The 16423-nt window shown below is 43.2% G+C and overlaps 1 protein-coding gene across 1 annotated transcript in view; it reads left to right on the top strand.

Annotated features, from left to right (window-relative positions):
- The first annotated feature begins 1043 nt into the window (after nucleotides 1-1043).
- LOC125436317 (prostaglandin reductase 1-like) overlaps nucleotides 1044-16423 on the top strand; it is a 44661-nt gene continuing 29281 nt past the window's right edge. Inside the window, exons 1-2 of the mRNA XM_048503207.1 lie at nucleotides 1044-1160; nucleotides 11625-11740. Of these exons, the coding sequence (XP_048359164.1) occupies nucleotides 11635-11740 (106 nt within the window). The 5' untranslated portion in view covers nucleotides 1044-1160; nucleotides 11625-11634. The remainder of the gene's footprint in view (nucleotides 1161-11624; nucleotides 11741-16423) is intronic.

Genomic DNA, 16423 nt, shown 5'->3' on the forward strand with positions numbered 1-16423 from the left:
TGCTGGCCTGCATATTCACTGAGAAACCTGGTGACATTCCTTTGACCTGTTGCTAAAACATGCAGGCTTGCTGGTCACTTACACAGAGAGAACCCCATTTTGATTCTTTGCAATCTCTGGTTCATTTGGATTAATCTTCCTTGATTAAACAATTTTATACACATTCTGATTGGTTCCCACAGTATATAGAAATAAATATTTAACAAGACTTGGAGCAAGCTCCCAAAGGCATCTGGTGGGCCACTGCAAGTACGTTCTGTAAAGTACCTGATTTCTAAAGGTTCTCTATGGCCGTTTCCGCACGGCCCTTTAATGGCGCCCTGGGGACGGGATAAACACCGTCCCCAGGGAGCCATTCGCACAGGCGTCGCTCCCCCTCCCCCAGGGTGGCGTCAGGCCGCCCTGAAAAACAACCCTTTAAAGGGTTGTTTTTCCCCCGACAGCGTGTTCCCGGCGGCGCGGTGCGAACAGCACCGCCGAGAACACGCTGTTTCCCTTCCCCGTCCCACTCACCTTGTCCCGTCGTTGACCTGCTGGCCGTTGAATCGCTGTCCTCCGACCCTGGAGGTCGGAGAGGCAGCGTCGAAGCTTCGCACGCCAGCAGGCCGACGACGGGACACAAGGTGAGTGGAAAGCTGACTCCATGCGGAGCCGCCTGCCGTCTGCCGGCCTCTCCAGAGGCCACCCGCATGCTTGCATGCGAACGGCCGGCGTGGAGGCGCCTCGACGGCCGTGCAGAAACGGCCTATCAGTTCTGGAAGCTCAATTCCCAAATTTTGGTGGTCATTTTATTTAGGAAGGTTTTTTCCCTCCTTTTCTCTCCCATTCTTTTACTCCCTTTTTCCAGTATAATTCTCTGTGTCAACTTTCCTGGTTTTCATATCCAAGACTGTCAAAGCATGGAAGAGTCAGGAAAGGTGTTTTCCTGGAAAAGTTGTGACCGTATTCCCTACTTTTCCAACTGCTGTTTCATTTTGCAGTTGTTACTTGTAGTTTACAAGGAATTCAGTAGGTGGCAAGTGAGACAGCCTGCAAGTTATTTAAGTGGATGCAGGAAGTCCTCTCCAAACTCAGTAGAAGTGTAGCAGAGCAACTTTGCTTTCCTGGCTGCCTGGCTGAATCCACGGACTGTTGCACAAACAGGCTAGAGGTAATCAGAGGTAAGTAGGCAGCAAGAACTGAGAGGCATGGCATTATCTGGCATTCAAATGGTTCCAATCTTGCCATGTTTTAGCACTGTTCTTTTGAAAAGACATTTAATGTTGTTTTGAACTAGATGACTTTCTTGAGCAATAATTTCTGCCAGGTTGTTGTAACTGACACCTTTCAGTGTTATTTGATTGCCTATTTGTGCTTATTTATATAGGGGTTCAAGAAGGGCTGTCTTTTGATTCTTTCTGTTAATTTTCAGGGGGATAAAAGCACTGGCATAGTTTTAATTCCAGTGGGTCTTCCTTAGTTTAATCACTAGCAAGTTTGGGGTGAGTTGATCTGCATGTGTCTGAATTGTTTTCTTGTTCCAGTTTCTTTTGCTGCTTTCTTAATTGTCATGCATATTGAGAATTACCATGGGCTATTGGGGTGGGGGGCGTTATTCAGTTTTTTACCATCTTTATTATATATTTAAAAAGAGGTATTACAATATAAAAAGGTAAGATTTATCATATAATAGAAACAAATCAGAAAAAGTCAGAAAAAAGTTCTTTTGAAATGTTTAACAACTGTTATAACACTTAAAAATGTTTTGTTACTGCTGTGAAAATTTTGGTGTTATATCCAGCACCCCCAATTGCCCCCTAGCATTGGAAACACAGCACAGATCAAGGGAGGAGGGGAGGGAAAAGACAGGGGCAAATTTCAAGTCATGTTTTTCACAGTAGCTGCACACATTGAATTTTAATACTAACAATATAAGGCACTTACTAACATGAACTCACGGTCTTAATTTAAAATGTTTATTGAGTTAAAAATAAAGATGAAAAAGCAGGAAACAGGTATATCAGAGAAAACCATACATTCTTCCAAAGAAAGGTGAGGAAGGACAGAAGAGGCAAGAAGAATGCCTATTATAGATTTCGTGCTTCTCATAAGAGGAGAAACAGGAGAGAAAAGAGATAAGGATGAGAAGACAAAATTTAACAAAATAATACAATACAAGATCAGACTAAGCTGATACGAACGACCTGAATGTAGGGTCTGCAAAACTTCCTGATGGAACCAAGAGATATTGTAACTTTGAGATGTTAAATAAAATTCATACAGTTGTGTTTATCGGTTAACTAACAGCGTCTTCACTAAATGCCTTATCTAAACAGTTATTTGTTCATTTAACCTATAACATATGTATTAACGCAAACAAAATTGCAGAAGCCATGAGGTGGATGAATTCATTTTGGGTATCTGGTTAAAAGTAAGATACTGAGCCTGGATGACTTTGGAGGTTTGCAAGGTGCTCTTTCATGGCAGGGTAGAAGTGAGCCACCAGTTTCACTAACTCCAGGAAGTTTCCTACATTGGATTCAGTATCTGGGTGAAATTACTTCCTGTGGTCTCGATAAGGCAAGTTCTGGATTGTGAGGGTTTTTACACACTGTAGGACTCTTCTCAAAATGTCATGCCACTTCTGCCTCTCCTTCTCAATCTGTCACTTTAGGTCACTGCCAATCATTCCCCTGCTCTCAGCCAAATTTCTCTCCATTACTTTCCGCTGGGCAAAGCACTTACAATTATTGCTCCTGGTTTCATTATTAGTAAATCCTCTCATAGTTTTTCCACTGGTCAAATCCAGATTCCCTCTCCAATGTGGACTGAAATTCTGACCTTGAAAACAGAAGGAAACAGAAACAGAATGCTGTCCCCATGAGCAGGTCACTTCCTTAACTTGACCCTCTCCTGATCTCACCTTTTACCAACTTGGGGACATGTTGACATGAGTTGACAGCGTAGGCGCAACTGAGCATACACAGAGTGCGGCAATAACCACTGGAGCCAGGGAGTTCACTCAAAGAAAGGATGTATTGGCATTGATAAAATATATACAGTTTAAACGGACAGAGCCTTCGGCTTAGGTCCTGTCCCCAGCAAGGAACATGCTTAACTGAGTTAGCTTACTTATATACACTATAATACATTAATTAGCCTATGGCTAGTACAGTCAAAGGTCACATGACTCTTATATATAGCTGATGCAATCATGCTTAGTCATTCCCTTAGGCTGACTGCTAACAGGTGACTGTAGTTAGTCCTTCAGCAGTCCATTAAGGCAATCAAGGGTTTTGCCATGCAGCTGTTATACCTTCAGCTCCTGACACCCCTTCCCAGATGCTTGGCAAAACCTCCACATCACATTTTTGTTTATCACATTAACAGTTACATTTACACATATATCAATTCAGTGTATGCCTTACATTCCATAACATGGCTGACTTATTTCAGAGATGCATCAGTTATACCCAACAACTCTCGCCTCTTTCATGTTTTTTTATATAGAGGTTAATGGCTTGGTCAGGATGTCTGCCTTATTGTCCTGTGAAGGTAGGGAAGCTTCTGCCTCTATATGAGTCCCTGTTTGAATCATTTGTCTGATGTTTGATAGCGTGCTCCTATATACTTTGTTCTGGTCTTAACAGATTCTCAGCCTTTAAGAGACTGTATACAACTTTGTGAGTCATTGAATAATATGCTTGGTTTTGGTACCTTGAGACCTAGGTCTTTAGCTAATTCAGACACCCTATTGCATGTCTCCAAAGCACAACTATTCTGGCAGCTGTATTGACACCACACAGCTGCTTTGTGCTACTTAGTTTTGCTTAAATGATGCCCATAAAATGGGTACACCCAGCGTTAGGTTATCACATACCCAGTACAAGACATTATATTGTTCTCTTCATTACATGAAACTGCTATCTGCATATCCAGCAATGTTGGTAGTTTGGTCTGGACACAGCAGTAAACCTTTAGACATGGTTGCATTAAGGTATTTCAGCACCCTTTTTACCCCAGTCCAGTCTGTTTCAGTTGGTTGTTGGCATGGCGATCTACTGAAGCAATGCGTTGACAGCATGTGAGAATATTTGGTCTGCTAATGGAAGCAATATACTGCAAAGACCGATTACGCACTTCTGTAGAGACCGGGTCATCACATTCTTGTGTCCTGTCTAGTTCTTGGAAACCCTACTACCATGGGTGTTTGCTTGCTGAGTGGAGTTAACCATTTTGTGTTCTCTCCAAAGAGCTCTTTTATTTTACCACTCTTGGTGCAGCAATAAACCCTCAGCGGTTTGTACAAATTCCAGCCCATACTCTAGGTAGGATTTTATTTCACCTAGATCACGCACTTTAATGTGTTTACTTAAAGTTTGGAAACACTTTGTTCAGTTCCTTTTGGTTTCTGTTGGTATTATGGATGATGTCATCTGACTCCACACACTACTAGAACGCTTTCAGCACCTGGTTTCCCTGTTTTATAGACACAGGAATCAGTGGCACAACTTTGAAAACCCTTTCACCAACAGGTCATCTAAATGGTTTCTCCACATATGTGCTGATTGTTTTAAACCATAAAGAACGCACGTTTCAGTAACCAAACCTTATTTGTTTTACACCTGTAACCAGGGTGGTGGTCTCATATATATCTCCTCATCCCACCTTTGCATTTCAGGTAGGCGGTACACACATCTAGTTGCTTGGAGACATACCTTTGTTCAGCAATAGCCAAACACAACCCTGATGGATTCATACCTAGCTGTAGCAGCATAGGTTTCAGTAAAGTCCTCAGGAAAATTTTGTTTGAAACCTCTAGCTACTAATCTGGCTTTAAAAGGCGTTTCACCATTAGCTAAAAGCTTTCTTTTATAGACCCATCTGGAGTCCAACAGAGTTCTTCCTTTTGGCATATCAACCTCAGTGAAAACATCTTACCGGGTTAGATTAAAGATTTGAACTCTGAGTTCATAGCCTCAAACCATCGCTTTTGCTCAACTTCATCCCTGTGCAAAACCTCTTGATAATTGTTTGGTTCCAGACCATTCATCAGTATTTGTTTGTAAAACATTCACCGCCTCCATTCTCTCTGTTTTTTCATTTTGTGTTGTTATTGTGTCATACCCAAACCTTTGGGGTGGTTTCCCTTTAGTCACACCCGTGCAGACCTTTTTTGAGGGAATTGGTTCTTTCTCCTTATCACTTTCTGGAGTCTGATTCCAGCTTTAACAGGAACACTTAGACTTGTGTCTTTCACACTCTACCTCAGAAGAACTTTCACTTTCAGTTCTTTGTCTCCCTTCTCTCAATATGTTTATCAGCATGGCAGAATGACAGATGGACTTTCTTGCTTAGAAAGCAGGGAGTCCCTAAATTGCTATGCAGCTGGGACCAACCAGAATGCTTCTCAAACTCAGCACTTCTGGAAAATGGTACCTGACCATTTGGTAATAGGAACCTGAAAGCCTTCATACCCACTTGGACCTACCCACAAACTGGAAGCCTTTGTGAGTGCACCTTTAAGCTTCCTTCTGTGTGGAGCACCAGAACATTGGCATATGAACCAAAAGTATGAAGGTGGTCTAACTTAGGTGCCTTACCATTAACACCATACAGCCTCCTACTCTGAATGTCACTGGAGTGCTTAGCCCGGCTGAACAATCTGTTCATGACATGCATTACAGTAAGCCCATGCCTCCTTAGCCCAGAGACTATCCTTTGCATTTGGCGTCCTTAGCATGGCACAGCCGCACCATTTGTTTCAGGTACACCAATCTTTCTCTCTGCTAAACCATTTTCAGAATGCACATATGGGCATTAGACACTTTCGTCTATCTATTCCTCGTTTGTTTTAGCCACTCAGTAAATTGGTTACTTAGAAATTCCTCTCCGGCACCATCAATCTGGATTTGCTTTTCACATCACATCCAAATTGTTTACAGATCCTTAGTAATGCTATAATTTAAATACATGGAAGGCTTCACTCTTCTTTTCTTTTTTAGAAATGGGAGAAAGTGAAGCGTGTGGCATCGTCGATCACAATTACAAACACATATTTGGCACCCCGATGGAGCACCATACGATTGTGCTATATCGCCCAGTGCACCAAAGCCGGAAGCGGGTCCTTAGTTACCCTTGGGCTTTGTCTTGCCACTGGATGCGTTTTCACTTTCCCACTCAAACACACTTTGCACTCTAGGAAAACAATCACATTTGGCAAATTGCACACCACACATTTGTTGTGCTGTTTGTTTGAGTACTTTGAAGCTCACATGCCCACATTTCCTGTGGAAGTTGTGCACAATTAGCTGGGTGCAGTGGGTCATTTACCCCACATCAGTGGTTGGAACATCCACAGGTCACAGGGGTGTTACTGTCCACAGTCAATTTATAAAGTCTGTTACTTAATACACCCCTGTGCAATTATTGCCTGATATCCCCATCCCTGGCTATGGAGCACCCCTGTCCCAGTAGAAAGTACATACATACAGCGCATCCAGGTGCCAACCTGGACAGCTTAATAGATTATGGCCATACGCTTGGTATGTGTAACCACGTTCTGCAGGGTTAATCCCCATTGCTTGCAAAACACTTCTCCTTGGGACTGTACAACAGCTGCAGAGCTGTCAGCAAGAGTCCGCTCTCCCAATATCCGGTGTCCCTCTTCTTCTGCGTTAAGCGAACTTGCCCTTGCTACTATATGTTCTGTAGACCCGGTGTCCAAAGAAGCCACGTAGATTTTGGTGCCGTTGGAGTGCGTTGCACCAGAAAGGCGCTTCCTTTCCGGTCCTCCTGCACAGCCTGTTGCTGGCGATCTAGGTCGCTGTAAGCCCTCGCTGGCAATTCCTACCGGCTGGGTGGTTGGTTTGCTCCACCCAGGTGTAACATCTGCGTAACAGCATTCGCGTCTGCCAATTTGTCACCCTCGGTCCTTGCTGATGCTGTTGTTCACTGGAGGCTGAGGGTAGGCACGTAAACTTTGCCCCTTTGCCGCCCATTCCAAAAGCCTCCCGGACACATAGTCCAATGTTAAATCATCCTCTGGCACACTTTGTAAACCATCCACTAATGGGTCCCATTGTTGTGCCAAGAGAGGAGGAAACAAAATCAAAGCTTGCAGATTATTATCAAAGAAGCCAAACCTCTATCGGACAAATCAGCCAAAGAGTGCTCTCATGTGTTGCAGTTGGGAAACTACATTCACATTGCCTTCATGCAACTTGAGATTAAAGAGTCCTCCACGCACCAGAATCAGCTTGGAGCCAGCTGTTGTCCTCTGGTACAACTCTTTCAGGGCAGTCCAACACCCCAAAGCTGTTGTTTTATCTAGCAGGAACACCAATTGGCTGTTTTCCACTGCTAGAACAATGGCTGCTCTGGCTTTCTCATCAAGCCTCCCACCTCATCATCATCGTCCATATCTGGAGCTTTCTGTGCAGCTTTCCAGAGACCTTCCCGGATGAGGTAGCATTTCATTTTCTCTGCCCATGAGACTTAATTGGACTCATTGAGCCTTTCAAACAGCAGCCCATGAGTAGGACCCGTCATGACTACACAACACTCTTCGCTCCGCCCACTAGGCAATGTTACTCACCAGTGGGTTTGTTATGACGCTCTAAGCCGCAACTGGGCCATTTATAACCTGACATGAGTTGACAGCGTAGGCGCAACTGAGCATACACAGAGTGCGGCAATAACCACTGGAGCCAGGGAGTTCACTCAAAGAAAGGATGTATTGGCATTGATAAAATATATACAGTTTAAACGGACAGAGCCTTCGGCTTAGGTCCTGTCCCCAGCAAGGAACATGCTTAACTGAGTTAGCTTACTTATATACACTATAATACATTAATTAGCCTATGGCTAGTACAGTCAAAGGTCACATGACTCTTATATATAGCTGATGCAATCATGCTTAGTCATTCCCTTAGGCTGACTGCTAACAGGTGACTGTAGTTAGTCCTTCAGCAGTCCATTAAGGCAATCAAGGATTTTGCCATGCAGCTGTTATACCTTCAGCTCCTGACGATTTTCAGGTGGTGTGAGATTGAAAAGGCCCTTGCTATTCTGAAAATATCCAAATCCCATCTGTATCATTTGCATTTCCAATGCATCAGAGATACATGGTCTTTGGGTTTCTTTATTGAATGGCGGAAGCCCCACATCATGCTTCAGGATGACTTCTGGGATGGCAGATGCTCAACACCCTCAACACGGCTCCCCAGGTTCAGGTTTGTCAACAGGTTCTGTCCTCCCAGGAAAAATTTCTTCATCTTCCTCCATCTCAACACCCTCTGATGTAGTCAACTTCACATCTTCCTCTGCTTCTGAAAATGCTGCTACAGGGAAACTTGTTGAAGGACCTGGTGATTCCTCAGACTGCACTGAAGTTGCTGACTTGGGTTTCTTAAAATAGGTCAAGAAGTCTTGGCTTGATTTCTTTGCCTCCTCCACTGCCAACTTTCGTCACTTTCGTCCTTCTGCTCCACATTCTCTTTTTTGTTGTTGTCTGTGCTCCATTGTGGTAGCCCCGCACACCAACAGCTTTTCACCTGTGAAAATGAGGGGCATTTTACATTTCCAACAAACTTGCCAATGCAGGAGAACGCAAGTTGAGAATCTAACTTTCTGTCTACCAATCTACCTTCTTCCTCCAGGGCCACACAACTACAACAAGCAGACTGCATTAAAAATCTATCTTGTCTTCTTAGTAGACATAAGTGGGGCCTGAAGCTCTCTTGGCACATTAAAATTGTCTAGTGCAGCATTCAGCAGACACACCCACGAATTACTGTTTTGTGCTCCAATATAACAACATGAAGTGTTGGAATACATAAGGACACAAGTCCAATTATGGAAAGCAGACCTGAACTGTTCATTAGAATGTGAGGGCAAGTCAACAAATGGAACAATAAGACAGGTAGCAAATGAAGGACAGGCAAGTGTGGACAACCAAAATGCTCTGATACATGGCTATTTATAAACTCCACCATTTAGCCCTGATCAAAAGATAAAACCACACGATGGTGAAAGATATTCTGCAGAACGTCTAAAATGGAATCACTCCACAGGTTATTTTTAAATTAAAGTTATGGTTAATATCTGTGGAAATTTAGACAGCATGCTGTATTATTCCACTGTTCTTACTGCATTGCCATAAGAACATAAGAACTAGCCTGCTGGATCAGACCAGAGTCCATCTAGTCCAGCACTCTGCTACTCGCAGTGGCCCACCAGGTGCCTTTGGGAACTGCCATTGTTCTTACTGGCTCACAGACACAGCCTTCCCCCACAAACAGATCCATCCCAGTGCATAAACTGCCTCAAGAGCTGGGTGAACTGCCAATGTCCCACCAAAGCTCCTATGACTGTAGCCAACAAAGCAACTTATGTCAAACCTTGTGGAGCCAAATATCCAAACCCAACTATCAAAGGTGGATGCCATCAGCCCCAAAGAGAGCATCCTGTTTGAATGAAATGTCTGGGAGCTATATAAGGCAGGGGTAGGGAACCTGCGGCACTCCAGATGTTCAGGAACTACAATTCCCATCAGCCTCTGTCAGCATGGCCAATTGGCCATGCTGGTAGGGGCTGATGGGAATTGTAGTTCCTGAACATCTGGAGAGCCGCAGGTTCCCTACCCCTGATATAAGGAAACACAAGTATCAGAGCCAACCTTTTGTTGTTGAATTACAGTTCAAAATTATTACAGAGCAAAATTATTTTGCTGAATTGGATTTTAATTCTTGCATTTATATTCCTCACAGTTGCCCTCAGCTTTTGTTTAAAAAGGGAATTGTTGACTTTCTATTTTAGATACAATTCAAAGCTACATGTCAGGCTACTGTCTGATTGTTTGCCACTAACTCACAGGAGCTCTCCAAAGAACTGGGAGTCATATCCAGTCTTGCCACTTGACATCCTTAACTCAGCCACAGGAGTTCTAACATAGGATCTGGTCCACACCAAGCAGCAAACTATGACTCCTAGATGCAAAATAATTCCTCCCTATATTGAATAAATAGCTTCAAAAATAACTCGGTTCTGTCCTTGCTTATCAATTTAGCATCCAGGATTTATATGCTAATGAGATTAAGGAATACATAGCACCTCCATCACATGCATCCACAAACAAGCAGCTAACCTTTGTTTTCACAATCAAAATTTACATAAAGCCTTATTTATTTTAGAAAAAAATGTAAATAAAAACTATGGTTGCCGATAATATTTTACGCATAGATATCCCATAGGCATTTAACAAGCTATATTACTTGTTTCCAATGGGAGCTAATAGAAGATGGGGCTACACCTTTGAGGGTCCATGACTTTGGACCCCCTGAACCAAACTTCACTAAACCTGGGTGGTATCAGCAGGAGAGTTTCCTAAAGATAACCTGAAAGTTTGGTGCTGCTAGCTTAACAATTGCACCCCTGACAGCAGGCACCCCCCAAATTTCCCCAGATTCTCCTTTTAAATCCAACCTCCTCAGCATGGATTTAAAGGGAGAATCTGAGGTCCCCAGTTTAAACATTGAAAGTGATGCTGTTTCAGGGTGGGGAATAATCTACCCCAAAACAGCATCACTTTCAATGTTGTTTAAACTGGAGACCCCAGATTCTCCCTTTAAGGTAGATTTAAAAGGAGAATCTGGGCTCCCTAGTTTAAACACCATTGAAAGTGATGCTGTTTGGGGGTGAATTCCAGCATCACAATGGCCACCCATGGGGGGCCAGTGGCGAAGCTATAAGGGGAAAGGGGGTGCTCTGTTCACCGGGTGCATACCTGGGGTGCAGAAAATCATCCCAGGCCCTTCTCCCTTTCCCCGCCCCCTTCGTGGCACCCCCCCATGCCCCCTTCCCCCTTCTCACACTTATCTTAGTTCGTTTCCTTTTTGAGAACTTTTTCAGGCTGCAAAAGGCCTGCTCGCAGTAAAAACAGCCTGAGGAACTACAGTTCCCAGGAGGCCTTGGGGTTCACAAGGTCTCCTGGGAAGTATAGTTCCCATCAGGTCGTTTTTACTGAGAACAGGCCTTTTGCAGCCTGAAAAAGTTTTGAAAAAGGAAAGGAACTAAGGTAAGTGTGGGAAGGGGGGCACCATGGGGGGGGCGGAAAATTCAGAATGTGCACCAGGTGCAGTTTGGGCCAGCTACACCTCTGTGGGGGATTTTACACTGGGCTCCATTTTTCCTAGCTACACCTCTGCCTGGAGGGGAGGGCAGAAGGGACTGCTGGCTGCCAGCTGGGAGCCCAGCCGATGGGAGGAGCGGGGCAGGCGGGGCAAGGGAGTCTGCCATCCCTAGCCTCAGAGAGCTGCTTTTATAAGCACTGAGGCCAGGGGCGGGGCCTCAGAGAGCTGCTTTTATAAGCACTGAGGCCAGGGCCTCCCCTGGGGAGTTGTGGCCATGCCCCCCCCGGGGCAGGTGGGGGATGGCCCCCTGAACCACCACCCCCATAAAAAATCTATACCTATGTCACTGGTTTATTTAGTGTCATTATTTTTTATTTTCACGAGGGATGTGGTACATTTTTTCCTTTTAATCTGACCCTCCAGTCACTCAAACAGAGTAGTTTAACCAGCTTAGAATGGAACCCAATCAGAACATATGTTTATAATATTGGATAATGCTTTCTAATTATTCAAATTTTGAAAGATGGTGTGGACAGCATTTTGGATTATGAAGAAGCAGTTTGAGGGCTACCCTAAACTAAGCGATTTTGAGCTCCAAGAGGCAGAATTACCACCACTAAACAATGGAGGTAAGAGAAGCATCCGTCTTATTCTGATTATATCTTTGTATTGAGTGATTATAAGAATAAAACTGAGAGGCAAATCAGACTGGCTTTGTCACACCATTAAACAAGTTCACCCCATGCAGATTATTTGCTAGGAACCAAATATTTTTTCCCATTGAACTTTTTTTCAAGTAACTCTTGTGGCTGAATAAACACATCTGATCAAACTGGATCAGTCTATTTCTAAAGTTTGGCTCTTCTTTTTTGTATGCTGGAACAGATCATTAACAAATGTGGCCCTGGCACTCCTTTGGCATGAGGAGTGTAACGAAAGAGGTGATTAGCCTCTTCTCATAATGTGGGTCAGGATTTTGAATGCACAAAAAAACCTCAGAGGCAAAACTTCAAGTAAAATATTTTTTAGGGTTTATTGAGAGCTGCACCTTCTCAATAAACAAAATAATGGGAAAAAATAGTTGAAGGTTAAAACAACAAGATAAAACAACGGTAGCATAGCATTTTAAGCAAAAGCAAGCACAGAACAAAAGCGAAAGTATTGCTGACCAGACTGGCTGGCAGAGTTTCAACAGCTTCAGAACAGCTATGATAACAGGCAGGAAACACAGGTATGCCCAAACGAGTGCACGGTAATGTGGATGACAGTTAAAGTTGGAATGAAAAAAAGAGAGAGATGCAAGTGAGAATATTGAAAGGCAATTATACAAAATTATCCATGAGTTGGCATCAACAGACCAATCAAACTCTCAGATCAATTTAGCAAAGTCAACATAGTGCAAAAGACCTTGTTACTACCAGGTGCAATGTTTAAAGAATATACTGGTAGTTAAAGTTTTAATTGGGAAGAAAATAACTTACAGCTGGGGTGTGATTTGTGGCTCAAACAAGTTAGGAGACATTAAAGTAACCCAAGCAGTTTGTCCACATGCCCCCCTTAAGCTAAAATTTTGGGGCTTAACACTCCAAAATTTATAGCCCAAGAAAAACATTTACATTTACACAATTTAAGACTTTCAATCATCTATGTATATTTAACTGCAATAGAATTGCATTACACACAAGAAAGCATGAGAGGATTAACACACTAATACACTGTGCCCTTCAGGCAGGTCATGAAAGTACTTGATTTTCTTTACTTTTGAGAAGAGATTTTCTCAGTCCTTCTCTCAGCTGGTCTTCAAATCTGGTCAACGCTCGCCTCCTGAACTTTTCATAACTTGACTCACCAAATTGGCAACATGGAAACTGCTCTCTGCCACGCAGCAAGCATGTCTCTTTGCCTGTCCCATATCAACAGAAATACACAAATTCCTGTGCACACACAGATACTTGCTCGGTCCGTGTCCAGCCCTCAGCATTGGTCGGCACCAACAAATCCTCTGCCTCCAGACTATCTCGCTTGGCTTCTCTGGCTCCTGATAACCCTCTGGAATGCATTTCTGGCAACTCCTGGTCATCATCACTGAGAATGATCAGCCGTACACCCTCCGACAGCTGTCCTCTGGCTCCTGGGCTGCCAGTCCACTGCTTGCTTCAGCCTTGGTTGCTGTAACTGCCACGCTTATCCTGGAATCCTCCAGCACAGCCTGTAACTCTGCTACATGCCTGGGGCAAGTTCTGATTACTTGTTCATCTGCCTGCGTTTTCCAAATAAACTCCTGACTCCACACCAGTGCAAGAAAAAAAATCAGTTCTCTGCTTGCAAAAATCTAACCACTGAGCATGCATCAAAATTCACTTGCTGCTAACCATGTAACGAAAGAGGTAACTAGCCTCTTCTCATAACGTGGGTCAGGATTTTGAGAGCACAAAAAAAAAACCTCAGGCAAAACTTCAAATATTTGGGAGGGTTTGTTGAGAGTCACACCTTCTTAATAAACAAAATAATGGAAAAAAAATAGTTGAAGGTTAAAACAACGAGATAAAACAATGGTGGCATGGCATTTAAAGCAAAAGCAAGCACAGACCAAAAACGAAAGGATTGCTGACCAGACTGACATAAACAAACCAATCAAACTCTCAGATCAATTTTGCAAAGACAGCATAGTGCAGAAGACCCCGTTACTACCAGGCACAATGCCTCTAGCCATGAGGGAAATGTAAACTTTGAGTAGAAGAGAAGAAATTCCCTATGTTTTAATTCTGAGGGTGGATTGACTTCAAAAGTGAGAATCCCCTAAAAAAAAATTAGGGGGGGGAGAGGCTGAAGGGATAAAAGCGAATTTGGGTAAAATATTTTGCCATGCAGCTGTTATACCTTCAGCTCTGACGCATTTTCAGGTGGTGTGAGATTGGAAAAGGCCCTTGCTATTCTTGAAAATATCCAAATCCCATCTGTATCATTTGCATTTCCAATGCATCAGAGATACATGGTCTTTGGGTTTTCTTTTTATTGAATGGCGGAAGCCCCACATCATGCTTTCAGGATGACTTCTGGGATGGCAGATGCTCAACACCACCTCAACACTGGCTCCCCAGGTTCAGGAGTTTGTCAACAGGTTCTGTCCTCCCAGGAAAAAATTTTCTTCATCTTCGCCTCCATCTCAACACCCCTCTGATGTAGTCAACTTCACATCTTTCACTCTGCTTCTGAAAATGCTGCTACAGGAAACACTTGTTGCTGAAGGACTGGGTGATTCCCTCAGACTGCACTTTGAAGTTGCTGGACTTGGGTTTCTTAAAAAAAAAATGAGTACAACAAGTCTTGGCTTGATTTCTTTGCCTCCTCCACTGCCAACTTTCGTCACTTTCGTCCTTCTGCTCCACATTCTCTTTTTTGTTGTTGTCTGTGCTCCATTGTGGTAGCCCCGCACACCAACAGCTTTTCACCTGTGAAAATGAGGGGCATTTTACATTTCCAACAAACTTGCCAATGCAGGAGAACGCAAGTTGAGAATCTAACTTTCTGTCTACCAATCTACCTTCTTCCTCCAGGGCCACACAACTACAACAAGCAGACTGCATTAAAAATCTATCTTGTCTTCTTAGTAGACATAAGTGGGGCCTGAAGCTCTCTTGGCACATTAAAATTGTCTAGTGCAGCATTCAGCAGACACACCCACGAATTACTGTTTTGTGCTCCAATATAACAACATGAAGTGTTGGAATACATGAACACAAGTCCAATTATGGAAAGCAGACCTGAACTGTTCATTAGAATGTGAGGGCAAGTCAACAAATGGAACAATAAGACAGGTAGCAAATGAAGGACAGGCAAGTGTGGACAACCAAAATGCTCTGATACATGGCTATTTATAAACTCCACCATTTAGCCCTGATCAAAAGATAAAACCACACGATGGTGAAAGATATTCTGCAGAACGTCTAAAATGGAATCACTCCACAGGTTATTTTTAAATTAAAGTTATGGTTAATATCTGTGGAAATTTAGACAGCATGCTGTATTATTCCACTGTTCTTACTGCATTGCCATAAGAACATAAGAACTAGCCTGCTGGATCAGACCAGAGTCCATCTAGTCCAGCTCTCTGCTACTTTCGCGGTAATGGCCCACCACCAGGTGCCTTTTGGGAACCTGCCATTGTTCTTACTGGCTCACAGACACAGGCCTTCCCCACAAACAGATCCATCCCGGTGCGTAAAGCTGCTCCTCCAAGAGCTGGGTGAACTGCCAAAATGTCCCACCAAAGCTCCTATGACTGTAGCCAACAAAGCAACTTATGTCAAACCTTGTGGAGCCAAATATCCAAACCCAACTATCAAAGGTGGATGCCATCAGCCCCAAAGAGAGCATCCTGTTTGAATGAAATGTCATGGGAGACTATATAAGGCGAAGAGTGGGAACCTGCAGGCGCTCCAGATAAATTCAGGAACTACAATTCCCATCAGCCTCTGTCCAGCATGGCCAATTGGCCTATGCTGGTAGAAACTGATGGGAATTGTAGTTCCTGAACATCTGGAGAGCCGCAGGTTCCCTACCCCTGATATAAGGAAACACAAGTATCAGAGCCAACCTTTTGTTGTTGAATTACAGTTCAAAATTATTACAGAGCAAAATTATTTTGCTGAATTGGATTTTAATTCTTGCATTTATATTCCCTCGCGGTTAGCCCTCAGCTTTTTTTTTTTTTTGTTTAAAAGGGAATTGTTGACTTTCTGGCTCTTTAGGATACAATTCAAAGCTACATGTCAGGCTACTGTCTGATTGTTTGCCACTAACTCACAGGAGCTCTCCAAAGAACTGGGAGTCATATCCAGTCTTGCCACTTGACATCCTTAACTCAGCCACAGGAGTTCTAACATAGGATCTGGTCCACACCAAGCAGCAAACTATGACTCCTAGATGCAAAATAATTCCTCCCTATATTGAATAAAATAGCTTCAAAATAAACTTTCGGTTCTGTCCTTGCTTTAATCAATTCTACAGCATCCAGGATTTATAGCGTGCTAATGAGGATTAAAGGAATACATAGTTAACCTCCATCAAGCATGCATCCACAAACGAAGCAGCTAAACCTTTGTTTTTCAAAGCAATCAAAGAATTTACATAAAATGAGCCTTATTTATTTTAGAAAAAAATGTAAATAAAAACTATGGTTGCCGATAATATTTTACGCATAGATATCCCATAGGCATTTAACAAGCTATATTACTTGTTTCCAATGGGAGCTAATAGAAGATGGGGCTACACCTTTGAGGATTCCCATGACTTTGGGACCCCCGGAACCA

This window comes from Sphaerodactylus townsendi, linkage group LG07 (assembly GCF_021028975.2).
Source record: "Sphaerodactylus townsendi isolate TG3544 linkage group LG07, MPM_Stown_v2.3, whole genome shotgun sequence".
NCBI lineage: Eukaryota > Metazoa > Chordata > Lepidosauria > Squamata > Sphaerodactylidae > Sphaerodactylus > Sphaerodactylus townsendi.